Source organism: Oryx dammah, unplaced genomic scaffold (genome assembly GCF_014754425.2).
Source record: "Oryx dammah isolate SB20612 unplaced genomic scaffold, SCBI_Odam_1.1 HiC_scaffold_28, whole genome shotgun sequence".
Classification (NCBI taxonomy): domain Eukaryota; kingdom Metazoa; phylum Chordata; class Mammalia; order Artiodactyla; family Bovidae; genus Oryx; species Oryx dammah.
This window is the reverse complement of record NW_024070212.1, coordinates 108,390,717-108,418,484: the sequence shown is the minus strand read 5'-3', so window position 1 is coordinate 108,418,484 and position 27,768 is coordinate 108,390,717. Positions and strand designations below refer to the sequence as shown.

The following is a 27,768-nucleotide window of genomic DNA, read 5'->3' as shown; positions in this document are numbered from 1 at the left end:
TTGCAAGCAGATGTCTAGGACGAAGACACTGGGATTTACACAAATTGCCTATAGAGCCATCACTCAAATTCACGAAACCTAAACGCCCCGCCTGCCGCCCCCACTCCCACCCTGTTTCCAATCCCAAGGTCGCGTTTTCAAGGCGGGGTGAGCCTGGCCGGATGCACTGCGCAAGCGCGGCCGCAGCGCACGACGGGAAAGGGGCGGGGGCCCTTTCGACCGTTCAGCGTCGAAACTGCTTTTAGAAACGTCGCGCGGCGGGCGTTCCTGAAAAAAGTTAGTAAGTCTGCTTAAGCGGTTGTGGCGTCGCTCTTTATTCATGTGCTTTACCAGAGGCGAGCGGAGAGTTTCAGCAGTCAGAGGGAGGATGAAGTGTCCGGGAGAGCCGGAGTTCTAGGAACCCAGCCTTGCCTGTGGATGCCGCCCTGTGGGGGTCGAGAACTCAGGGTCAGTCTCCCTGCTAGCGTTTGTCGTCTCCTTTAACTTTGTCCTCAGAGTCGGGGCGTCTTTGCCCCCCACTTTGCGCGTTTCGCTCCGCCTACTACCCCTGCGCCGTAACTGCTTTTCAGCCTTGGGTGTCTCTCTGCGGCCTCCGTTTCTGAAACATTTCATTAGATCACACCTGTGGCTCTACCTCGTTAAGGTAATTATTTTTTCAAACTTAAAAAATCTCGACACTCCTTTTGCAAATAGAATTGTACACGGGATGTTTGCTAAGAGAGATTTTCAAATTATAAGAATTTCGTGATTAATTCGGATTTGAAATTGGAATTAGATGAAGGTGCAGTCTTCATCATTTTATTTCAGTATTTTGCTTTAGTGTACAAAATTGAAAGTAACTTGGTTTCATGGATGGTTACGTTTTGAACTTTCTCAGGTTTCAGCCTGATATTTTTCAATTAAACTGAACCGAAAGCTCAAAAGTAGCTAAGTGGAGAGTTCTCTAAGGGTTGAATCATTAATAACATCTGACGATAGCTTGTATTTCTCATCACAAATATATGACAAGACGCCCCAAAAATATATAACACGAATTATATTACAGTTAGTCCTGATGGAATCAGGACTCACCACTTTGCCCATCTAAAATCTTAGTCTTAAATCAAGAGTATTACTCAGAGGAGTAGATTCCTTTGCTAAATAGTGAATTTACTTCTAGGATTTTCTGTGAGTGGACACATACTGTTCAGAACCCAAAAAGGATAGGCCCAAAGCTGTAATCTTCCTTACTAGTGATACATCAACTGTATTCACCTGGATGGAAAAATTATTTTCTATAGGTCTCTGTAATTTAGCAAATTAATGCTTTGGAGGTCTCCAAAATACCTAACATTTGATGTGTAACACAACTGAGTGTCTCTTAGGATTTTATTAGGTTTTTTTTTTTTTTTTTTAGTAAAACTTTACTTAAGAACTATGAATGAAATGGTTGCTGAACCCCAGAAGCTTTAAGTGCAAGGTTTTTATATTCAAAGTACTTTCCTGAGATGACTCACTTCTGCTCTTCTAACCTTATTTCCTTCCTCTAGCACTCCTGCATTTTGTCTCCAACAATATCTTCTTATAGCATAGTGAGTTAAGGAGACAGGAATTTTGGGTTGCCTAAGTAGTTGAAACTCCAGGGGTCCAATCTTGGAGGAAAGAACCTCTGAGACATAAGCCCCCCAAATTTGCAGACAAATATTCCCCTCCTCCACTCTTTGGGCTTCCCTGGTAGCTCAGATGGTAAAGAATCTGCCTGCAATGCAGGAGACATGGGTTCAGTCCCTGAGTCAGGAAGATCCCCTGGAGAAACGAATGGCTACCCACTCCAGTACTCTTGCCTGGAGAATTCCATGGACAGACCATGGGGTTGCAAAGAGTTGGACAGGACTGAGCAACTAACACTTTCACTTTCCACTTTTTAGCTAACTCCTGAACTGCGCATCTACAAAGCAAGACTCAAAAAAACCTAGCAGAAAACAGCAGTTGGGAGGATAAACACTTAAAAATAGGTTATAGTAGCTTCGCAAAGTTAGGAGCAGTTGAAATTTAAGCCCAGCTAAGGTAGAGGGGACTTGGTAAACATGTGGACTTTCAGTTGAGATTCCGGGGCAGGGGGAGGGGGGGTGGGCTGCAAACCCTAGAAGTAAAGGTCACAATTCCTAAGAGATAAGACTGCTTTATCGTGGAAAGTGTCCTCAGGGGTAGTCTTAATTTTATAATTATTGCCAGTGGCTGGGTTTTAGCATGCTAGAAGCTATTCTGATAGGCCTCGATTTATCTTGTCTAGGCATATCTTATTTTTAGTTCTCTCCAATAATGGCAATCCACTCTAGTACTCTTGCCTGGCAAATCCCATGGACGCAGGAGCCTGGTAGGCTGCAGTCCGTGGGGTCGCTAGGAATCAGACACAACTGAGCAACTTTCACTTTTCTCTTTTATGCATTGGAGAAGGAAATGGCAACCCACTCCAGTGTGCTTGCCTGGAGAATCCCAGGGATGGCAGAGCCTAGTGGGCTGCCATCTATGGGGTTGCACAGAGTTGGACACGACTGAGGCGACTTAGCAGCAGCAGTAACAAGCAGCAGAGCTGAGTGGGTTTAGAAGCTGAGTAGAATTTGAATAGGCAAAAATGACTTTGCAAGTAGGAGAAGAGTAAGAGCAGAAGTATAGTGGGGAGGAATGAAAAGATTAAAGTGACTCAGTTGGAAGCATCAGGTTTTATGAAGTTTATATCTTAAGGAAAGAAAAAAAATTAAGCATAGAATTATCTTCTGTGTCCCTTTGGGCCTCCTCTCTCCCCCTTTAGTGTGTAGTGTTCATCTGCATTATACATTAACAGACCTCCCCAAAAATGGGAATGCCTTCTGACATGTATTATTATAATGCCAATATATGTAATGGCCAATAATATTATTATGCCAATTATTTTTCCTCCCTCTAGCAATGGAATTTCCTAAAAGATTAGCATACTTTCCAAGCTCAGTGAGGAGTCATGGTGACTTACTGCTCACTTTCTACATGCTTATCTAGACTTTGTATTTTTGATGACCTTTATGTAAAGTGTCAGTGTGTTATTTTGACATATGATCCTTTGTCTTGAAAATGAATGTGATGGTGCCTTCATCTCCTAACAGATGAAACCATCCTCAGCACTTTCTGAAAGACTTTGCACTTTATAATCCTCAGGTTGGCTCAAATAAAATCCTCTCTCTTAGACTGACAATTGTTCAGTTTTTAATCAACAGGTTTTATATATGCAGTATTGTCATTTCCAGGAGGGAAGTGTATACATTCCCTGAGGAGGTCTGTTTACATATCTGGAAGTAACTTCTAATAGCTTGCAAATTCTTTGCAGCCTCATGGGTTTTTGTTTGTTTCATTGAAGTTGACACAGTATTGTGTTAATTTCAGGTGTATACCAGAGTGATTCAGTTATATATTTATAATATATATAAATACACAAACATATATATTTCCATAACTTATATTATTTTCCTGTATAGATTATTATTTTGGCTGTATGTATTATTACTGTGCTATGTATAAAGTAAATCCTTGTTTTATGTATGAAAGAAAGTGTTACTCACTCAGTTGTGTCCAACTCTTTGTGACCCCATGGACTGTAACCTGCCAGGCTCCTCTGTCCATGGGATTCTCCAGGCAAGAATACTGGAGTGGGTTGCCATTTCCTTCTCCAGGGGATCTTCCCAACCCATGGATCAAACCCAGGTCTCCTGCATTGCAGGCAGATTCTTTACTATTCTAGCCACCAGGGAAGTCTGTTTGATGTATAGAGGTTTGTATTTGTTAATCTCATCCTCTTAATGTATCCCTCCTTCCCCTCTTTCCCTTTTAGGAACCTGTTAAGCTTATTTTCTGTGTCTGTGAGTTTGTTTCTGTTTTGTGTATAGACTATTTGTATTATTTTTTAGATTCCACTTTAAGTAATATATTTGTCTTTGTCTAACTAGATCACACCATTGTGATTATCTTGGTCATGAAGATCTTTTTTGTACAGTTCTTATGTGTATTCTTGCCACCTCTTAATATCTTCTGCTTCTGTTAGGTCCAGACCATTTCTGTCCTTTATTGATCCCATCTTTGCATGAAATGTTCCCTTGGTATCTCTAATTTTCTTTTTTTTTTTATCTCTAATTTTCTTGAAGAGATCTCTAGTCTTTCCTATTGTTGTTTTCCTCTATTTCTTTGCATTGATCGCTGAAGAAGGCTTTCTTATCTCTTCTTGCTATTCTCTGGAGCTCTGCAGTCAGATGCTTATATCTTTCCTTTTCTCCTTTGCGTTTCACTTCTCTTCTTTTCACAGCTATTTGCAAGGCCTCCCCAGACAGCCGTTTTGCTTTTTTGCATTTCTTTTCCATGGGGATGGTCTTGATCCCTGTCTCCTGTACAGTGTCATAAACCTCTGTCCGTAGTTCATCAGGCACTCTTATCTATCAGATCTAGTCCCTTAAATCTGTTTCTCACTTCCACTGTATAATCCTAAGGGATTTGATTTAGGTCATACCTGAATGGTGTGGTGGTTTCCCCCACTTTCTTCAATTTAAGTCTGAATTTGGCAATAAGGAGTTCATGATCTGAGCCACAGTCAGCTCCTGGTCTTGTTTTTGCTGACTATATAGAGCTTCTCCATCTTTGGCTACAAAGAATATAATCAGTCTGATGCCAGTGTTGACCATCTGGTGATGTCCATCTGTAGAGTTTTCTCTTGTGTTGTTGGAAGAGGGTGTTTGCTATGACCAGTGCGTTCTCCTGGCAGAACTCTATTAGCCTTTGCCCTGCTTCATTCCGCATACCAAGGCCAAATTTGCCTGTTACCCCAGGTGTTTCTTGACTTCCTACTTTTGCATTCCAGTCCCCTATAATGAAAAGGACATCTTTTTTGGGTGTTAGTTCTAAAACGTCTTGTAGGTCTTCATCGAGCTATTTCAGATCCTGAAAGATGATGCTGTGAAAGTGCTACACTCAATATGCCAGCAAATTTGGAAAACTCAGCAGTGGCCACAGGACTGGAAAAGGTCAGTTTTCATTCTAATCCCAAAGAAAGGCAATGCCAAAGAATGTATAAAGGGTTCATCTGCATTATACTACCGCACAATTGCACTCATCTCACATGCTAGTAAAGTAATGCTCAAAATTCTCCAAGCCAGACTTCAGCAATACGTGAACCAAAAACTTCCAGATGTTCAAGCTGGTTTTAGAAAAGGCAGAGGAACCAGAGATCAAATTGCCAGCATCCGCTGGATCATGGAAAAAGCAAGAGAGTTCCAGAAAAACACCTATTTCTGCTTTATTGACTATGCCAAAGCCTTTGACTGTGTGGATCACAAGAAACTGTGGAAAAATTTGAAAGATGGGAATACCAGCCCACCTGACCTGCCTCTTGAGAAACCTGTATGCAGGTCAGGAAGCAACAGTTAGAACCAGACATGGAACAACAGACTGGTTCCAAATAGGAAAAGGAGTACGTGAAGGCTGTATGTTGTCACCCTGCTTATTTAACTTCTATGCAGAGTACATCATGAGAAACGCTGGACTGGAAGAAGCACAAGCTGGAATCAAGATTGCCGGGAGAAATATCAATAACCTCAGATATGCAGATGACACCACCCTTATGGCAGAAAGTGAAGAGGAGCTAAAAAGCCTCTTGATGAAATGAAAAAGGAGAGTGAAAAAGTTGGCTTAAAGCTCAACATTCAGAAAAGTAAGATCATGGCATCTGGTCCCATCACTTCATGGGAAATAAATGGGGAAACAGTGGAAACGGTATCAGACTTTATTTTTGGGGGCTCCAGAATCACAGATGGTGATTGCAGCCATGAAATTAAAAGCCGCTTACTCCTTGGAAAGTTATGACCAACCTAGATAGCATATTAAAAAGCAGGGATATTACTTTGCCAACAAAGGTACACCTAGTCAAGGCTATAGGTTTTCCAGTGGTCATGTATGGATGTGAGAGTTGGACTCTGAAAAAGGTTGAGCGCCAAAGAATTGATGCTTTTGAACTGTGGTGTTGGAGAAGACTCTTGAGAGTCCCTTGGACTGCAAGGAGATCCACTCAGTCCATTCTAAAGGAGATCAGTCCTGGGTGTTCTTTGGAAGGAATGATGCTAAAGCTGAAACTCCAGTACTCTGGCCACCTCATGCGAAGAGTTGACTCATTGGAAAAGACTCTGATGCTGGGAGTGATTGAGGGCAAGAGGAGAAGGGGACGACAGGGGATGAGATGGCTGGATGGCATCACTGACTCAATGGATGTGAGTTTGAGTGAACTCCAGCAGTTGGTGATAGACAGGAAGGCCTGGCCTGCTGCGATTCATGGGGTTGCAAAGAGTCGGACACGACTGAGCGACTGACCTGACCTGATTGACCGTCTGTGTGACTTCTTCAGAGAAATGGCTGTCTTCTGCCTATTTTTTAATTGGGTTATTTGGTGTTTTTTGATATTGAATTGTATGAGCTGTTTGTATATTTTGGAAATTAAGCCATCATTTGCAAATATTTGCTGTCATTCTGTATGTTGTTTTTTTGTTTTATTGATTATTCCCTTTGCTGTTCAAAAATTCTTTAGTTTGATAAGGTCCCATTTGTCTATTTTTGCCTTTTTTTGGCCTGGGGAGACTGATCTAAGAAAATACTGCTATGATTTATGTCCAAGATGTTTTTGCTTGTGTTCCCTTCTAGTTTTATGGCATCTTATAATTGGGTCTTTAAACCATTTTGAGTTTACTTTTGTACATGGAGTGAGGGAGTGTTCTAATTTCACTTATTAACATATAGCCGTCCAGCTTTCGTAACACCACTCGCTGAAAAGACTGTCTTTTCTCCACTGTGTTTTCTCACCTCCTTTGTCATAGATTAAATGACTATATGTAAGGTGGGGTTATTCTGTTCCACTGAGCTATGTGTATGTTTTTGTGCCAGTACCATGCTGTTTTGATCACTGTAGCTTTGTAATGTAGTCCAAAATCTGGAAGTATTATGCTTCCAACATTGTTCTTTGTGTTTTTGGTTGTGTATAAATTTTAAGATTATTTGTTCTAGTTCTGTGAAAATTGTCATGGGTATTTTCATAAGGATTACATTAAATTTTTAGTTTGCTTTAGGTAGTATGGACTTTGTAACAGTATTCTTCAAATCTAAGATCATGAGATATCCTTCCATTTCTTTGAATCATATTTAGTTTCTTTCATCAATGTTATGTAGTTTTCAGTGCATAGGTCTTTCACTTCCTTGGTTAAATTTATTCCTTAGAGTTTTGTGAAGGGGTTGCCATCATATCAAATGGGATTTTTTTTTAATGTAATTTTATTTATTTATTTTTAACTTTGGGCAGCACTGAGTTTTGGTTGCTTCACCCAGAGTTTCTCTAGTTGTGGTGAGTGGGGTCTGCTCTTTTGTTGTGGTGCACAGCCTTCTCTTTGCAGTGGCTTCTCCTTTTGCAGCACACAGGCACAGTAGTTGCAGCTCATGTGCCCCATTGCTCCTTGGCATGTGGAATCTTCCCAGACCAGGAATTGAACCCATGTCCCCTGCATTGGCAGACGGATTCTTATCTGTTACACCACCAAGGAAGTCCTTTTTACTCTCTTTCTGATACTCATGTTTTCTTTTAAAAATAATGTGAGTTTTCTGCTTCATAATCTATCCCTCTTTGGTTTAAATTAAAATTTGTTTAATTAACTAGCAGGAAGATGTTCCACATTTATTCTGTGACTATTAATAGTCTCCAGTGTATATGTGGTTTAGCTCCAGTTTGGGAAGATGGATGGGATGTTAAAAAGAGGTCTCTAGGACTTGTTACTCCTTTGTTCATCTTATTGAGAAAGGAAGTAATGAGTTTGTTGTTCATGTCTTCTGCTCTTTTTGTTTTTTGTAGTAGGTAAAGAAGTGTTATGTATCATTTTCTTCTGTCTCAAATATATTAGATTAGTTACATTTTCAAGGTACTTTCTATTCTTAGCCTGTATGATGACTGACCTGTTTGAAGGAATTCCTCGATATTCTATTTTTAATTGATCTTTAAAGTTAATATAGCACATTTACTTTTGAGTGAAGGGGGATCTACAATCTAGTAGTTAGTTTCCAGCAAGTTTTACTCTACTGATTGTATATAATGTTCAAATGGACTGAGCAGAGGCTGTATGAGTTTTTATTGCACTTCACCGTGAGGCCTTATTTAATTTTCTGCCTAGAGATAGGAGATTACAGTAAAAGCTGAGTTGAAGATCAGGGTGAGGTTGGTGGTTGAGTTCCAACCTCAAAAATAAAAGACGGAAGTTGGGGATTTTCAACATACTAACTCAGTATAAAACCATAGACCTGGAATCATTCCAGGAGGAACTTTGACAACCTTATCTGTTTTACTTTTCTCCTGCTCTCCGTAATCATTATTTGTAAAGCAGAGAGTTTCGTTTTGTCATGGAGGTGGTATAAGAAAAGGAATCCAGGAGACTTGTCCTGTGCAGTGAAGATTAGGAAGGGAAAGAGTTCCAGGAGAGTTAGAATTGGAGGTGGCAGCTGCAAGAAAAATGCAAAGTAGGCCAAGAGCCGCCTGCCGACAGAGGAGATGTAGGAGATGCAGGTTCAAAGAGGGAGACACAGGTTCCATGCCCGGGTCAGGAGGGCGTGGCTGCCCACTCCAGTGTTCTTGCCTGGAGAATCCCATGGACAGGGGAGCCTGGAGGGCTACAGTCTATAGAGCGGCAAAGAAGTGGACATGACTGAAGCTACGTAGCATCCAAGTAAACAAGGAGAATGCAAGGGATCAGTCTGTCCTTGAAAATAGAGGCCTTGGGACTGAACAGTTGTTGCCTGAAAACTGGGTTTACCTCTTTGTGGTTATCAAGCCAATAAACACAACCATGGCAAATACTGGGAGAAGGAAATACTTGTTATTACTTACTTCCCTGGTGGCTCAGTGGTAAAGAATCCACCTGCTAGTGCAGGAGATGGAAGTTTGATCCCTGGGTTGGGAAGATCCCCTGGAGAAGGAAATGGCAACCCACTCCAGTATTCTTGCCTGGGAAACCCCATGGACAGAAAAGCCCAGCGGGCTACAGTCCACGGGATAGCAAAGAATCAGAGGAGACTGAGCACATATACACGCAACAAGTAAGGAGAACACTGGGGAGCGCACCCAAAGCATTGTCTCCCCAACAGCAAAACTGGGAAAGTGTTAAACTAAAGTGGAAGAAAGAAAGCGAAGTCATTCAGTCATGACCGACTCTTTGCAACCCCATGGACTGTAGCCTACCAGCCACCTCCGTCCGTGGAATTTTCCAGGCAAGAATACCGGAGTATGTTGCTATTTCCTCCTTCTTCTTTAAACTAAGGGTACTTGCATATTCACGAAGGGGCTTGAACAGAGAAGAATTCAGCATAGAATTGGAACAAAGGTCAACAGAGCCCAAGGTTTAGTTGATTGAAGTCTGGAGGGTCAACATCATCTTCCCACCCTCCAGCTGGAAGGGAGCCTTAGTTCCTGTGGACCTCAAAGGTATTACTCCCTTGAGGAACCAGGACCCTGCCCCCACGGCGGCAGTGTTGTTTCTTGACTGCTCCTCCCTTGTTTCAGCATTGCCTCACGTGGCACTTGTGGTAAAGAACCCACCTGCCAGTGCAGGAGACATAAGAGATGTGGGTTTGATCCTTGGGTTGGGAAGATCCCCTGGAGAAGGGCATGGCAACCCACTCCGGTATCCTTTCCTGGGAAATCCCATGGACAGAGAGGCCTGCCAGGATACAGTCCATAGGGTCACAGAGTAATACACAACTGAAGTGACTTAGCACACACGCACTGGTGTTAGATTATCTAGTTCAACTCATTAATTTTGGGCTTCCCTGGTGGCTCAAATGGTAAAAAAATCTGGGGACCTGGGTTCGATCCCTGGATCAGGAAGCTACCCTGAAGGAGGGAATGGGTACCACCCCAGTGTTCTTCCCTAGAGAATTCCACAGACAGAGGAGCCTGGCAAGCCACAGTCCATGGAGTTGCAGAGAGTCAGACATGACTGAGCAGCTACCACCACCACGAGCAAGATCATTAATTACTAAGACCTGCTGAAGGGCAAGCATTGAAGCCAGGCTTAGATCACAAATGGTTTAGGCCAAAATGGTTCTCTTACGTCAAGAAAGCCATATGTGGTTCTCTTTCTCCTGGGACTCTAATCTGTCTGCTTTGCACGATCAAAAGACTCCTATAGTTCCTCAAAAGTTATAAAATGGGAGTTCTTTTTTAAGCTAAATGCACACAGTCTTCTATATTTTGATTTTGGATATTAGCTACTGTTAAAAAAAAATTCAACCCAATAAATTTGAAGATCTAATCGGTTTCATTCAGAAATCTGTCAATATCCCATCTAGTGAATAGCAGGATATTCAAGGAGCTGTACAAGGTGGAAGGTTTCATAGGCAGAAAGAAAGTAGGATAAGGAAGCTAAAAGAGTAGACTGTTTCAGACAATGCTTTGGGCAGATTACCTCATTAGTGCTGACCAAGAAATTAACTGACTGGCTTAAAATTTCACTGTTTGGAAAGTCTGAAACTGCAGTTCAGTTAGGTATTAAGTCTTGATGGGACTTAGCACAAATAAGTCCATCTTGGGCTTGTTGTTTCTTCTTAATACTATTTACCAAAAAGGAATTGATGGGAGGTGGAGGAGGCATTAAGTATAATGAGAAAATAGATTCAATACAATCATTTGATCCAATTTGGTGATTAGATGTGAGACTTTGGGAGAAGAGGAATTTATGGCTGTACCTAGATTTCTGGCCTGGAAAATTGGGTCTATACCATAAAGCTATTTCTCAAGAAAGACGACATGTATAAAGCAGGCTTATGGGGATAATACGAGAATTAAGTTTTTTGGTTTTTTTGGCTGCGGTGGGTCTTCATTGCTTCATGCAGGCTTTCTCCAGTAGTGAAGAAGGGGCGCTACTCTTTGTTGTGCGTGCAAGGGCTTCTCATTTCATTTCGGTGACCGCTCATGTTGCAGCATGCAGGCTTCCGTAGTTGCAGCTCATGGGCTTAGTAGTTGTGGCTCACAGCAGACTTAGTTGCTCCTCAGCATGTGGAATCTTCCTGGACCAAGGATCAAACTCGTGTCCCTTGCATTGCAAGGCACATTTCTTAACCACTGATCCACCAGGGAAGCCCAGGAATATAGTTTTAAGTCTCTTGAATTTGAGGAATGCCTGGAACATTGAAGTGGAGATATTTAATAGGTAGTTGGTTACCTGGGCTAGAGCTCAGGTATATAGGGGGAAAAGAGCATATAGATGATACTTGAATCCCAGATTGTGCCCATGAGCAAGTGAAAAGAGTCCTGAGGAATTGTGCTTAGAGGAACACAGATATTTAGAAGCAGGTGAAGTAAATGAGAAAAAGACTGGCAAAGAAGTTGGGGGAGAAATAGGTCTTGGAGTTATAAGAGTCAAGGAAGGACAGAATTTCAAAGACAAGAGAAGAATTGGTTAGAGGGAAGGCAGTAGCTTTAGAAATTGGATTTTTTTTTTGTTTGTTTTTAATATATTTAAATGCTTCTGTGAAAGGACCGGGAGACGCAGGTTTGATCCCTAGGTCGGGGAGATCCCCTGGAGGAGGAAATGGCAACCCACTCCAATATTCTTGCCTGGGAAATCCTGTGGACAGAGGAGCCTAGCGGGCTGCAGTCCATGGGGTCACAAAAAGTCGGACATGACTGAGTGACTGAGCGTGAGAGGAACCAATAATCAGGGGAAGGGGCGCCTGAGGGAATAGCAGTAGAGAAGACTAGTCTTTATGCCAGAAGAAGACATAGAAGTTTATTTACTGGAGAAGTGTAAAAAGCAAAGCTATGTTGCAGAGTAATGGATGAAGGAAGGGTACTGTGAAAGAACCTTTTGTGCCTCCAGAAAATTACTATATTTGAAGGAACTTTTAAAAATCAGACTCTTCATCAGTTCCTAATTTATTTTAGGAAACTGTTTCCCAAGGAAAAAACCCATTAGTTTGGAACTAGAGGATTTCTTTGCATCAGATACTAAGATGAAAGAATCACCAACAAGTGGTGAATGTGACAAGGCAGTGGCAACACAAGTGAAGAGGCTAGATGAAGTTAAGGTAGAACCCGACAATACTCAGGTAAATATTTCACCTTGTTTTCTATTTTCCAGGGTAGCATTTAATTAAAATTTTAGTTATGCAGATGCTAGTTTATTGGTTGAAAATCTTAATTTCTTCCCCAAAGCAGTTGACCAAGTAATGTAGAATGTGTGGTTAAGTGCCATAATAAGCATGTGCAAGAATGTGAGAGAAAGCTGGACTGTTTGGATGTGGGTATTGGGTTTAACAAAAAAAAGATTGCTTAGGGTATTATGGGTCTATCTGAGGTTAGTACATATTTGTTTTCATTTTTCTTAACTTGAAACAATACAAATAACTAGTTATATGCTTTTGTGCTACTATCTCTATTAATAGAATTATTTAGTACATTTTAAGTACTTAGAGTTTTTCTTTGTTTATCCAAATTAGATTCATTTTTATCCTTAAACTTTTTTAGACTAATCAAAAGCTAAAGAACCTATAAAGGATAAATTAGGTCAAGCTATAAGCGGGGCTAAATTTCCTTAGATTGTCTGTATATGGACCTGTTGAAATTTACAATGAAAAGCAATTTCATTTTAAATTTACTTCTAGTATTCTGTTTGCTACTGCTAAGTCACTTCAGTCGTGTCCGACTCTGTGCAACTCCATAGACGGCAGCCCACCAGGCTCCCCCGTCCCTGGGATTCTCCAGGCAAGAACACTGGAGTGGGTTGCCATTTCCCTCTCCAATGCATGAAAATGAAAAGTGAAAGTGAAGTCGCTCAGTCGTGTCCGACTCTTCACGACCCCATGGACTGCAGCCTTCCAGGCTCCACTATCCATGGGATTTTCCAGGCAAGAGTACTGGAGTGGGGTGCCATTGCCTTCTCCGAGTATTCTGTTTAGAAATAACATAAAGTAAATTAGTACCAAGTAAAGGGTATGACTCCCATTGGATGACAATGGGCAATATTAATATTGTCCATCTAGGAAATACCTGTTACTTCTTCAATTCTTGAACATTCAAAGACATAGAGCAAGTTTAGGTTGATTGCCTGATGCTCTGAAAAAAATCCTGCTTTGTAAGACTCATTCAGCCCAGTCTAAGAATTTTTGTGTTTAAGGTCCTTATGAAGACAATTAACTGTTAGTGATCAGAACAAGAAGGGGAAATAAGTACCATTATTGAGTATGTCTACCCTCTTTTTGTAATAGCTGCTGAGGGACTATGTTAACAAAAATTTATAAAATCGTATCTAGGTACAGTAGAAAATACTGTAATAATTAGTGGGTGTTACCAGCCAGAAGTCACCAGAAGGGGAGTATTTACTTATATACCATGGTTCAATGCAATAATACAATTCACTGAACAGACTTGAGCATAATATATCATTTTCTATTGATTGATTGATGGTTTTCATTATTTTCAACTTTTTTTTTTTTTTTTAGGAGTACTGTCAAGCCCAACAGCCCAAAACTCAGGAGAATGACCTGAAAATAAACTCTGCGTTTTCAGACAGTGGTAATAGAATTACTTAAGTTAATCATATTTATTCTGACGAATATGATGGCCAGTTTATTCTACTTTTTTAGAATCCCCTTGAATAGTGCATTGATTGTTTTGGGTTTCAAGTCCAGAAGAAGTAACCTCTAAAAGATAGTGAAAGAATACATACTTAATTTTATATAAATACTAATTTTTTTTCCTTCCTGTTTTGTATTTATAGCTCCTCAGATCACTACAGGCATTCAGCTTTCTCTGGCATCATCTGGCATGAATAAGATGCTTCCTTCAATTTCAACCACAGCTGTTCAGGTTTCCTGTTCTGGTTGTAAAAAAGTTTTTCAAAAGGGACAAACTGCTTATCAGAGGAAAGGTTCTACTGAGCTTTTCTGCTCCACACCATGCATCACTGAATACATTGCATCTGTCAGTTCACCAGCTCTTCCGAAGAGAACTTGTTCAAACTGCTCAAAGTATATAATTCTAAATTATGCCCTCTTTTACTTCCCTACATAGCTCTTAATCAGAATGTTGGTTGTAATTTTCTGTTTTTTTTCTGAAGTAATCACCTTGGTTTAGGGTAAAGAAGTTGCTTCTGCTTTTGGTTCCTGTAATAGATTGTTCAGAAGTAGTTTTTGTGTGTGTGTTTACTAAGAGAATTGCAGAAATTAAAACGATAGGAGTTGTGTTTCTCTTTACCTTTAAATAATGTGACTTCCAAAACTTATTTTCTTCTTCTTTACATTGGAAATTCTCTACAATTGGGGTTGCTGTGTGCCCATTCTGTTTTATCATTTAACTATATAGAAAGTAACTTACTAAAAAATTAATCATAATAAGTTACTTTTTGACCTTCCAAGGAGTAAAGTTTTATAATGCTTCTCTTGTAGTGGCAAGTGAAGTTGTTTCATAATTTTCCTTTAAAAAATTTAATGGCCTTTAGTAGACATAGATGTATGTATGTAGTCTCAAGGTTTCTGTGAACTATTATTGGGGTCTCTTTTGCTAACTTTTTTACTTATGTGAGACAATTTAGGTAAGGAGAAAAGAAGTAATAGTGATTTCATAACATCCAGAATTTTGAACTCTACACTGAGATATAAAAGGTTCAGTGCTTTGAGAGTCATATGGTATTATAAATCTGGTTTGTTATTTCTCATTAAATGCTAGTGTTAAACGTTTTAAATGTTCTTTGTTTCAGAACAAGAGAATATGTGAGCCACCAGTTTTACCACTAAATATGATTAAATGCCTTTCAAATAGTACCTTGTTTTGGAATCAAATTGCCAAGATCTGAATCTTGCTTCCTTAGTTCACATTTTGATACTATATGTGATCCCTGAGTGGCTTTATCGACATCATCTGGGAGCCTGTTAGAAATGTAGAAGCTCAGGTTTCCCCAGGCCTATTAATCAGAACTGCGTTTATCCCCAAGTGATTCCTAGACATGCCAAAGTTCAAACAACATTGAGAACTTCTTAGTATTCCCATCTGTCTTGTTAAATGTACATAAGAATTATGATCATTCAATAATATATTTAAGAGGTCAGAACAATACTGGCATGTAATAAGAACCCAGGAAATGTTGACTATCGGTGGTATTTTCTGAGCAAACTCACAAACTCTTCACATTGGTTGCTTTAGCTCCTCATTTGGCTGCTGCTTCAGAAGTTAGCCCTGGCTTCATCTTCCTCCCCAGAATTCTACTACGTTTTCTCTTGTGCTTTGTAAACCTTTTAACACTGTACTTTGTTCTTTTTCTTTTTTGCTGTGGGCTGTATGGCATTCTCTTCAGCATGCTTTCTTTCTCTGCAGAATCATAAAACTGGAAGGGACTTTAGAGATCATCCTGTTCAAACATTTTCTTTTGGTTTTGAGGAAGCTGAGGCCCTAAGAATTTAAGGTATCATGTTCCTGTGTTTGGAGTTTATCCGTTACACATCTTCAGCAGAGCTCCCAGGCAGATTGAAAAGGCTGAAGCAGGAAAGATTTAGTGTGTAAGTTGTTCTTTAAGGCAAAGAAATCCAATATGAACAAAAAAACAAGTTTTAACTTTATTTGGAATAAAAATGTTTTGATACAAAATACTTAATAGGTTTGGTGGAAAGGTAGTGATGCTTAGGCTAGGAGAGGCCATCCATTGTTCAGAATAACGTGTGCTTTTTTCAGAACTTTTTATTCTGCATTCATCTGTGTTCATTAGCATCTTGTATTGATATGTACTCAGAATTTTTAGCTGATTACCAGTTACCAATGAGGTTTTTTTTAATAGCAGTGATTTAAAATCTATTTTGAGTCAATGTAGGGTTTTTTTTGAAGATCAGTTGATTTACAATGTTGTGTTAGAGTCAATGTAGTTTTTATTCTGTTTCATGAGCCAATTGAAAGATAGCTTTGAAAATGACATTTTAAATCATGTTAGAAAGATAAGACCCTTTATTTATTTGGCCATACCTAAGGATCACAATAAACTGTGGAAAATTCTGAAAGAGATGGGAGTACCAGACCACCTGACCTGCCTCTTGAAAAACCTGCATGCAGGTCAGGAAGCAACAGTTAGAACTGGACATGGAACAACAGACTGGTTCCAAATAGGAAAAGGAGTACGTCAAGGCTGTATATTGTCCCCCTGCTTATTTAATTTCTATGCAGAGTACATCATGAGAAACACTGGGCTGGAAGAAGCACAAGCTGGAATCAAGATTGCCGGGAGAAATATCAGTAACGTCAGACATGCAGATGACACCACCCTTATGGCAGAAAGTGAAGAGGAACTAAAAAGCCTCTTGATGAAAGTGAAAGAGGAGAGTGAAAAAATTGGCTTAAAGCTCAACATTCAGAAAACAAAGATCATGGCATCTGCTCCCATCACTTCATGGGAAATAGATGGGGAAACAGTGTCAGACTTTATTTTGGGGGGCTCCAAAATCACTGTAGATGGTGACTGCAGCCATGAAATTAAAAGCCGCTTACTCCTTGGAAGAAAAGTTATGACCAACCTAGATAGCATGTTGAAAAGCAGAGACATTACTTTGCCAACAAAGGTCCATCTAGTCAAGGCTATGGTTTTTCCAGTATTCATGTATGGATGTGAGAGTTGGACTGTGAAGAAAGCTGAGCGCCAAAGAATTGATGCTTTTGAACTATGCTGTTGGAGAAGACTCTTGAGAGTCCCTTGGACTGCAAGGAGATCCAACCAGTCCATTCTGAAGGAGATCAGCCCTGGGATTTCTTTGGAAGGAATGATGCTAAAGCTGAAACTCCAGTACTTTGGCCACCTCATGCGAAGAGTTGACTCATTGGAAAAGACTCTGATGCTAGGCGGGATTGGGGGCAGGAGGAGAAAGGGATGACAGAGGATGAGATGGCTGAATGGCATCACTGACTCAATGGACATGAGTCTGAGTGAACTCCGGGAGATGGTGATGGACAGGGAGGTCTGGCGTGCTGCGACTCATGGGGTCGCAAAGAGTCAGACACGACTGAGCGACTGAACTGAACTGAAAGGAGATCAGTCCTAGGTGTTCATTGAAAGGACTGATGTTGAAGCTGAAACTCCAGTAGTTTAGCCACCTGATGCGAAGAGCTGACTCATTTGAAAAGACCCTGATGCTGGGAAAGATTGAGGGCAGGAGCGAAGGGGAGGGCAGGATGAGGTGGTTGGATGGCATCACCAACTCAATGGACATGAGTTTGGGTAAACTCCGGGAGTTGGTAATGGGCAGCGAGGCTGGCGTGCTGCAGTTCATAGGGTCGCAAAGAGTTGGACACGACTGAGCAACTGAACTGAACCACATGTCTTGCAGGATCTTAGTTTCCTGACCAAGGATTGAACTGTCGCCCTTGGCAGTGAAATCACAGAGTCCTAACCACTGGACTGCCAGGAAATTCCCGTGTTGTTTTTTTTTTTTTTTTTAAATAAGGCCGTAGTATATTAGAAGCCAGCAATCTAGTATGCTAGTAGCAGAAAAAGCCAGTAAGCATTTTAGACTTCCATGCTTCTGCCAGTGTAGTTTCTTCTGCCTTTTTTCCCCTCTGGCTAATTTCTTACTATCTGAAAGATCTTCCTCAGATATCTGTACCCTTGATCTGTTCCCATACCATTCCTTCCTCTCCTTTCCCCGACCTGCCACCCAGATAATTGTTCCATGGTCTGTGTTTTCATAGTGTCCATAACTCCCAAAACATTTTTCATGAAATAATGTTCTTAAAGAATTGCTATTGCTCCAGTTAGACTCTGAACCTCTGGACACTGGGGACTAGATCATATCCATCTTTGTATGCCCAAATCCTGAACACTCTTAGGAACACAGTGAACCCTAGGAAAAGATTTGTCACGACTCAGACACTGCATTCAGAGCTGCAGCTTGAACCAGTGAAATGACTGGCCTCAGGACAATGAAAACTGACGTATTATTTTGGTGCTGTTTAAGGAGGCAGAAAGCTTATAGTACAGATAGTCCCCAACTTCCACTGGTTCTCCATGATGATTTTTTGACTTTACAGTGGTGTTAAAGTAATACACATTCAGCAGAAACTTACTTCAAATTTTGAAATTTGATCTTTCCCTGGGCTAGTACAATGATATGCAGTATGATATTCTCACAATGGGAGGCAGTGGCAGTGAGCCCCAGCTCCCAATCAGTCACATGATCACAAGGATAAACAACTCATAAGCTTAAAATCATTATGTACCCCTACAGCCATTCTTTCACGTTTGGTACCATATTCAAGTTATATGATACATTCATCACTTTATAATAAGACTTTTTGTAGGATGATTTTACCCATCAGTAGGTTGTTAAGGTAAGTGTTCTAAACACATTTAAAGTAGACTAGGCTAAGCTATGATGTTCTGTAGGTTAGATGTACATTTTCAACTTATGATATTTTCAGTTTAAAATGGGTTTGTCTGGACATAACCCCGTCATAAGTCAAGGAAGATTTGTACCTAAAAATTTGTTAATATTGGGGTATTAAAGTAGTGTTGATTTCAGGAGTATTTCATTTGGAAAACTGTTATCTTAAAAGAGTGATATTCTGAAGGATCTAGGTAGCCAGAACTTTGTGTTTTCCTGTAGTAGCAGTTCTCAGATTTTCTGGTTTCTGGATCCCTTCACACGCAACAATTTTTGAAGACCCAAAGATCTTTATTTTATGTAGATTACATCTAGCTATATATATATTGTGTTAGAAATGTAAACTGAAGAATTTTTAACTATTATTAACTCAATAAATAGTGCATGTTGATATAAGTATTTTTTTATGAAAACAGCTTTTTTAAAAATTTAGTGAGCATTGTTTTATTAGTATGGCAAACTGCTTTACTGTCTGGCTGGGTTTTCATAACTGCTTCTGCATTCAGTTTGTTACAAAATGTTGTTTTGGTTGAAGTCTAAAGAAAATCTGACCTTACAAATAAATATTTGAAAAAGAGAGGAATGTTTAGCATTTGAGATAGTTGTAAATTTTTTTTGATACTACTTGAATGGTAGTTTCTTAAATGTTAGTTGTAATGTGGAATCTGAAACCACATCAGTGAATTTTTTGTACTGTCACCTGAAAATTTAGTGGTCTGTTTGTACTTAGAATGGTTCTTTTACCTGTGAATGATTTTTGCTGCATATTATCATCATTTGGAAATATGATTCCCTGAGGTATGCAGACTTCCAAACGTTGTCATTTCATTATGCAGTATTTTTAAATCACATTTGCTTTTGTTTTTTTTTAATTTTAATTTTTACTCCTTTTTTTTTTTTTTTTTTTGACTTTGTTTTTTTTTTTTTTTTTTTTTTGGCCTTGTCCTGTGGCATGTGGGATCTTATTAGTTCCCCAACCAGGGATCAAACCAAATTCAGATTTTCTTATTTCAAGGCTTATGTTTCTACTGTTTCACAATTCTTCAGGTATATGAAACAAGGGGAGAGAGTTATTTAAGGGAGTGGTTTAGGTTATGAAGAGAAAAAATAATTGCGGTAAAGTTTAATGGTGCCCTTGTTGTTTATCTTTTAGAGACATTTTAAATCTAAAGGATGTGATCAGTATTCAGCTGGAAGATACTACCACTAGCAAAACTTTTTGCAGTCAGTCTTGTCTTTCATCATATGAAGAAAAAAGAAAGCCAGTTGTTACCATATGTACTAGTAGTGTTTCAGCCAAGTGCAGCATGTGTCAGAAGACTACTACTGTAAGTTGCAATATTTCTTAACCTTTAGGGATTCTGAATATTCTGCTTAAATATCAGAGTTTTTACTGGGTCTTTTTTTTTTTTAATCCTAGATTCAGTACGAAGTGAAATACCAGAGTGTGAAACATAGTCTTTGCTGTAATGCCTGTTTTTCAAAATTTCACTCCACTAACAACCTCATCATGAACTGTTGTGAGAATTGTGGAGCTTACTGTTCCACTAGCTCTAGTATGTTTCATATACTTCAAATGGAAGGACAGTCTCATTACTTTAATAGTTCAAAGAGTATTACAGCACATAAGCAGGTATGAATAAAGATCACTTCATTTTGAATTTGATTGTATAAGACTCATGTGAGAAGTGAGACAGTTGATTCCCATTAGTTGGCTTGTGAATGTTTCCACCTTAGGAAACGGGGGGTATAGATTTTAGTACCATTGTAATTATTTTTAGTTGGTAAGATAATGAAAGAGGTGAAAGAATAGTTCTTTTTTACACAACAATTCATTATAAAAGATGCATGGAGATTTTCCTGAAGAATCTCAGGGTGATCACCTTACCTTGAAGAAAAGGCAAGCAGAAGGAAGCTTATTTATAAACTAGATAGCAACAATAACAATAGCCTATTGGTCAGTAAGACTCAACCACAGAAATGTTTTTTTTTTTTTTAATTCCATATATTTAATTCTTACACCTCATAAGCAAGGCTGAAAGATGAATCAAGAATGTCACATGCTTTTCTGAATCAGGAATCCTAGTAGGCAGTAAACCAATGAGAAATAATCCTCTGTTTCTGATGGGAGAGCCTTGGATGTGTGGCTCTGAGAGCAGAGAAGCTGGCCCTGCTCTACTGGCTTGAGATAACACAATTAGTGTTCTGAGTCCCTTTCATGAGGTGGACTGTCACACGTCTTGCATATTCAGATACTGTTTTGAAATACAACTCTATCCCTGTAAATTCTTCCTTAAAAACAAGCAATTGAAGATGGGAGTCTCAACAAGCCACAATTCAGATAGGTCGTTTGGGAGTCACAGCTTTTCTGTGGCAGAATTCCCACACCATGAGAGTATCCTACCTTGGGACCAGAAATGGGAGAACAAAGGGCATAGAACTCTTTGTCTGAAAGCAGTTAATACCATTCCTTCTTTTCTTTCTTTACTCCTCACAGTCAGTAAATAGACCTCCCATTTTAAGAACCTATATTTGAGTATTCAGTTATTCAGCATGTGTAATAGGGTACAACTGATTTGGCTAGATGAGTTAAAAGGCACATCTGACACAATGCCATGCTACATTTAAGGTATTGTATGATTTTGATAATGGAGAAAACCCATACTGTTAGTGAACTGTAGTCAGGAATTAGATTAAGTTTTGGCTTTCCCACATGAGTAATATGTTAATTATATCACTATTTGTTGGTTAATATTAAATATTGGTGAGTTGTTACATTTCTCAAAATATGAAAACTCATAAGGGACAAAAATAGTAATTTTCAAAATTATACTGTTTTTTGTTACATTGTTCATTTGCCAACATTCTTTCATAGAAAATCTATTATTTGTATTTGTCTTTGCATTTTGTACACCTAAAAGCTGTTTGATTTCATTACTGTTAGTGTTAACTAACCATTTCACCAGAAAGAGTAGGTGGTGAACCTCTCAGTTTCTATCCTTTTCCTTTGCACACTTAACTGCTTACAGAAGGCACTATGTTCTGTACCTCTCACTGCTTGTATGTAGCTTTCTTAGAATATGCTTGCAATTTTTACTGTGAAGTTAGGCTAGAAAACAGTGATTCCCACGGCATTTTGTAATGTGTGTCAGGCACTTTTTTCTGACTGCTCCTTAGCACCAGTGGAAGGCTTTCCTTGGTTGATGCCCAGGTTGGCATTAGGGAAGGATCTGTAATTATAAGGCTTGTGTTCATTTATAAAGTTGGTTTTGATTTCTTGGAATGAAGAACATCTTTTATGAACACTTCATTGCTTGCATATGTGTTGTTATTGCTATTAAGATACCTAACAAATAATACAAATAATTATCTAGTAGATTAATCAGTTTCCTTTCATTTTAGTTATTACAACCTATAAGGGCCTTTTTTCTGGTTTTTAAGAAAGTACAAAAATGTGACTTCGTTGTTACTATAATATTTCAATTAAGCAATGGTAGTGGGTATAGGTCATAGAGCAGGAATCTGAACGTTATTTTACTCTCTTAACAGAAACCAGCCAAATCACTTCCATCTGTTCTTTGCAAATCATTGAAGCCCACAGATGAAATGATTGAGACTACCAATGACTTGGGGAAGACAGAGCTTTTCTGCTCTATTAATTGTTTCTCTGCTTATAGTAAAGCTAAGATGGAATCTTCTACAGGTATTATTTGCTTAACAGTTATCAGAGATTTAGTAAATGTTGAACAATATTACTGCTTTCCCTTAATTTATAACTTTGATTCGTTGCCAAATTAAGCTGACTTAAAACAGGTAGTGGCTGGAGTTGAGGCCTGGGAGGGTGAGGAGGAAGCAGGGGGGAAAAAAAAATCTAAAACTTGTTTCAAAGAAAGATTTTCCAGTGTTTTTGCATGAAAGGAAGACCACTTCATCACAAGATTTAATATTTACTTGTAAAGATTGTATTAGAATACAGAATCTTCTACTTAGCCCTGCTTTATAAAAACAAGGCTCTGAGTTACATTTTTCACATGAAGCAGAGCTAGTTGAAAATACTTTGATGTTCACTAATAGAAAGGGATAGATAATCCAGAGCCAAATATGTATTCCACCAAAGAGTCTCATATGGGACCAATAGTGATAATTTCACAGACAGTGGAATGAATAATTCCTCTGGGGCTTATGCATCGTGCAGGTGGACTTACTATAGAAATCTCTGCAATACTGAAGATACCAACCCAGCTCCTTCATAGTGAAGCTGATGAATCCTGGAATGGTTAGAAATGATACCGTTAGGAGATCCTATAGGAATCTTTTTTGTGTTCTTCATGGGTAATTTCACAGTAAAGATTTGCTTGAAACGTCAAGCAAATAATACGAAAGGACTAAGAAACTGTGCAAACGTAAAAGATATGAAAAATGTAAATTATCACTTTAATGTTGGTATTAATGTTGTCCTAAAGAACCTGGCTATCCATAAGCCCTAATAAAAAGTACTCCAATATTCATCAATACTTAAAGCTATTAGATACTTATGTTATTCATTGAGATACTTGTTATTAAACAGTGCTTTCTGATTGGTTGATTCTGCCTGGTTTATAAGAAATCTTTTCATTTTTATCAATAAATGTTTCAGTGGTATATGATGCTTCAACGAATCTCCCTTCTCCAAAGAAAGATGCAACTCCAGTTATAAGCAATATAGTGTCATTGGCAGAGACTCATGATGCCCTGCCCATTGTGAACTCAGATGTATTACAAGGTAAAAATTGATGTGAAGACATTTGACATATACACTGTTTTGCCATACTTGATTATAGAATCTCTTTATTCTAAGTTTCCTTTCAGTTGTCTAATATGAAATAAATAATTGTAGTTAATGATACTATTTTATAGATTATGGTGTAATATCTTGAATTTATGTTTTAACAGGTACAGTTTCTTCAGTAACAGCAAATGTCATTGAGGATGTAAGTTTTATTTTTAATTGTTTTTGCTGCTGCCTTTTTTTTTTAATTAATTATTTTTGGCTGGGCTGGGTCTTTGTTGCATGGGCTCTTCTCTAGTTGCTGTGAGTGGGGGCTGCTCTCTAGTTCCAGTGTGTGGGCTTTTCACTGCGGTGACTTCTCTTGTTGAGCACGGGCTCTAAGCACGTGCGGTTCAGCAGTTGTGGTTCCCAGGCCCTAGAGCTCTGGCTCAGTAGTTGTGGCACACAGGCTTAATTGCTCTGCGGCATGTGGGATCTTCCTGGACCAGGGATTGAACCCGTGTCTCCTACATTGGCAAGCAGATTTTTCACCACTGAGCTACCTGGGAAGCCTACTAACTGCCTTCTTTTTTAAGCTTTCCTTTTTTAAACATATGATATGTGTATTTGAACATATTCATTCCTGTTTTGATCCTGGAGCTCAAAAACATAGAACAATAAACACCTTTTGGTATTCACATTCAGGTTCTTAGATCTCAAGTCTGACTTGAAATTATTAATAAGAATACTGAGTTATAATAATTGTTAATGTTTCCTTCTTTAACTGTTTGAAAACTGTTCAAACAAATGTTGTCTTTTTCTCCCAAGATTTCACCCAGTGAATCAAGTAATAGTGTGGAACAGCCAAGCCTTTCATCACCGTCATCTGTAGTCAGTCAGCATACGGTTGCGTTAAATACAGAAGAACAAAAAGATCATATGTTAAACCAAGATGCTACAAACAATATGAAATCCATGAAAAAAAGTGACAGACTACGTCACCCAAAATTTACATCCAAAATACAAAAAGTTAAAGGTAAATCACGAAGTATTAAAAAATCTTATTTTCAACGATTAGAAAACAGTATTAAAAAGGATGTAATGTTCTGTTATTCATGCCAGTTGTTCTGCCAGAAAAAATTTAACTATGGAAGAGAGTCACTTAAAGCTCAAGGAATTTCCCATTGGAAAAAAACTCTGGAAAAATTCAGAAAGCATGAAAAAAGTGAAATGCATTTGAAGTCATTGCAGTTTTGGAGAGAATACCAATTTTGTGATGAAGCTGTTAATGACAGTTTATCTAGTCATTCAAAGCAGATTGAAGGAAATAAAAAGTACCTAAAGCTTATAATTGAAAATATTTTATTTCTTGGAAAGCAATGTTTATTCTTAAGAGGAAATGACCAGTCTGTTTCATCTGTGAATAAAGGCAATTTTTTAGAATTGTTAGAAATCCGAGCAAAGGATAAAGGAGAAGAAATATTTCAACTTATGAATTCACAAGTTGACTTCTATAATAGTACACAGATTCAAAATGATATTATTGAAATAATAAAGACTGAAATATTGCAAGATATTATACATGAGATCAATGTCTCCTCAGCTTTTTCAGTTATATGTGATGAGACAACTGATAGTGCCACTAAAGGGCAGTTCTCAGTTTGTGTAAGATACCCGCAGAAAACATCAAAGGCTGTGTTAATTAAAGAAAGATTTTTGGGTTTCATAGACGTTGAAGAGATGACTGGGACCAACTTACACAGGAGTATCAAAGCTTACCTGCAGCAGATTGGAGTTGATTTGAGTAAACTACGAGGCCAGGCCTATGATAGCACCAGTAATTGGAAGGGAAAATTTAAAAAAGTTGCAGCAGAATTTAAGAAGGAAGAGCCAAGAGCTTTATACCTGCATTGTTACACACATTGTTTGGATTTAGCAGTGATTAGGTTTTGTAAAGAAGTAAAAGAGCTCCGAAGTGCTCTAAATACTCTCAGTTCTTTGTTCAACACTATTCATGGGGAAATGTCGGTAAATTTTCAAAACATTAATAAGCTGAGTCAAAGCAAAACATGCAAGAAACACACATCACAACCATGTTGGACAGTCCGTGATAATACATTACTGTCTATGATTGAGGGTCTTCCAGAAATTATTGAAACGCTAGAAGTTCTATCAAACCATTCTTCAAACACAAGTTTAGCTGATGAATTGAGTGATTTGTTGGCATTGGTTTCTAAATTTGAATTTATCTTTTGTTTGAAATTTCTTTATCGAATACTGAGTGTTACAGGAATTCTTTCCAAAGAGTTTCAAAGTGAAACAATAGACATTTTTTCTTTGTCTTCAAAAATAGAAGCAATTTTGGAGTGTTTATCATCTGAAAGAAATGATACTTATTTCAAAACTATCTGGGATGGAGCAGAGGAAATATGTCAAAAAATAACCTGTAAAGGTTTTGAAGTTGAAAGACCTTCATTTCAAAAAAGAAGAAAAATTCAGAAAACTATAGATCCTGGCAATTCAGACAGTATGTTTTTTCCTACCTCAACAGAAGAACAATACAAAGTTAATATTTATTACCAAGGCTTGGATACTGTATTGCAAAATTTAAAATTGTGTTTTTTAGAGTTTGATTATTGTAAAATGAAGCAGATTTCAGAACTGTTACTTAAATGGAATGAACCCTTAAATGAAGCAACAGCCAAAGAGGTCCAAGAATTTTATAAATTTGATGCAGACATCATCCCAGAACTTAGATTTTATCGGCACTATGCAAAGCTTAACTTTGTCCTGGAATATGATTTTATCAACTTCAGCAATCTTGGCCATTTATTTATTCAGCATGGTCTTCACAATAATATTCCTTGCATATCAGAGCTATTATATATTGCTTTGTCTTGGCCAGTTACTTCAGCAAGTGTTGAAAACTCATTTTCTACACTGTCTCGTCTTAAAACATATTTATGTCGTACCAGGGGACAAGAGAAGTTTAGTGGCTTAGCCCTAATGGCTGTTGAGCAGGAATTGGTAGATAAACTGATGGAACCTGAAAGGCTCAATGGAATCGTGGAAAAGTTTATCCTTCAGGTGAAAGAAATATAGTACTTGCTACCTTGAATTCACGTGAGAGAATTTTTATTTCTGTTGTTTATTACAGTTTTTACTTCAAATGTTTGTCTTTTTAGGAAAAAAGGTTTTTCATCAGAACATGTAGCATTTACTCGGTTTAAAAATTCATGACATAGAATGATACATAGTGAAAAGGCTCCATCCCTTTTTAAATACTCATTTCCCCCTCCACAAGTATTCTCTGTTTCTCTTAAATATCCTTCTGGAAATACTTAGTCATAAATGTACTGTGCAATACACACTGTTCTTCAGCCTGCCTTTTTCATTTAACATGACATTTTTGTCATGTTCCATATATCAGTACATAGAGTTTCTGAGTCTTTTTTTAATAACCAATAAGATTTAATTGTATGGAGGTACCATAATATATTGGAGCAGTCCCTACTGATATACATTTTCTTTCCAGTCTATTTCAGTTGCAGATATTTCTGCATTTAATAACCTTGTACATAGGTCATGTTGCACATTAGTGAGTTGCTATAAAATAAAAATTTAAACTGGAACTATTAGGTCAGAAGATTTACACCTTTTTACTTTTCATAGATATTGGCAAATTGCTTTCTATAAGGATTGTATCATCTTATAGTCCCACCAACAATGTGAGAGTGCCTGTTTCCTCAAATCTTTATTAATAAACATTTTGATCGTTGCAAAGTGTTATTTGAATAATGATATGTTGACCACCTGTTGGAAAGAACTGACTTTGGAAAAGACTGTGATGCTGGCAAAGACTGAAGGCAGGAGAAGGGGACGACAGAGAATGAGGTGGTTGGATGGCATCACCGACTCAATGGACATAGAGTTTGAGTAAACTCTGCAAGTTGGTGATGAACAGGGAAGCCTGGTGTGCTGTAGTCCATGGGTTCACAAAGAATCAGACACGACTGAACTAAACTGACTGATACTAATCTCTGAGGAGATGAAATCTCAGTGGAGTTTTTTGTTTTCACTTAAAAAGAGTTTTATAGTTTCTGGTCTTACATTTACGTCTTTAATCCATTTTGAGTTTATCATTGTGTGTGGTGTTAGGAAGTGTTCTGATTTCATTCTTTTACACATCCCTGTTCAGTTTTCCCAGACCATTTATTGAAGAGGCTGTCTTTGCCCCATTGTATATTCTTGCCTTCTTTGTCAAAAATAAGGTACCCATAGGTGCATGGGTTTATTTCTGGGCTTTCTATCTTGTTCCATTGGTCTATCTTTCTGGTTTTGTGCCAGTACCATACTGTTTTGATGACTGTAGCTTTGTAGTATAATCTGAAGTCAGGAAGGTTGATTCCTCCAGCTCCACTCTTCTTTCTCAAGACTGCTTTGGCTATTCAAGGTCTTTTGTGTTTTCCATATGAATTTTGAAATTTTTGATCTAGTTCTGTGAAAAATACTATTGGTAATTTGATAGGGATCATATTAAATCTCATTTGAATTTCCTTTTCTGTGAAATCTCACATTTAAACATTAAA

General features: G+C 38.4%; 1 protein-coding gene across 12 annotated transcripts; it reads left to right on the top strand.

Moving 5' to 3' along the window:
* The first annotated feature begins 218 nt into the window (after positions 1–218).
* On the top strand, positions 219–26,817 carry ZMYM1 (zinc finger MYM-type containing 1). 12 transcript variants are annotated; one of them, XM_040231734.1, is made up of 10 exons: positions 219–447; positions 11,963–12,126; positions 13,519–13,591; positions 13,797–14,046; positions 19,586–19,760; positions 19,853–20,065; positions 21,982–22,135; positions 23,069–23,194; positions 23,365–23,402; positions 24,008–26,817. In XM_040231734.1, the coding sequence occupies exons 2-10, from the start codon at positions 12,031–12,033 to the stop codon at positions 26,279–26,281; spliced, it is 3,399 nt and encodes a 1,132-aa protein (XP_040087668.1). In that variant the 5' UTR covers positions 219–447; positions 11,963–12,030; the 3' UTR covers positions 26,282–26,817. The 12 variants fall into 12 exon arrangements, with proteins under 12 accessions (XP_040087668.1, XP_040087674.1, XP_040087667.1 ...); XM_040231733.1 differs by having other exon boundaries at positions 220–335; positions 13,519–13,588; XM_040231744.1 differs by lacking the exon at positions 19,853–20,065 and adding an exon at positions 15,452–15,570 and having other exon boundaries at positions 221–447; positions 13,519–13,588.
* The last annotated feature ends 951 nt before the right edge of the window (positions 26,818–27,768 follow it).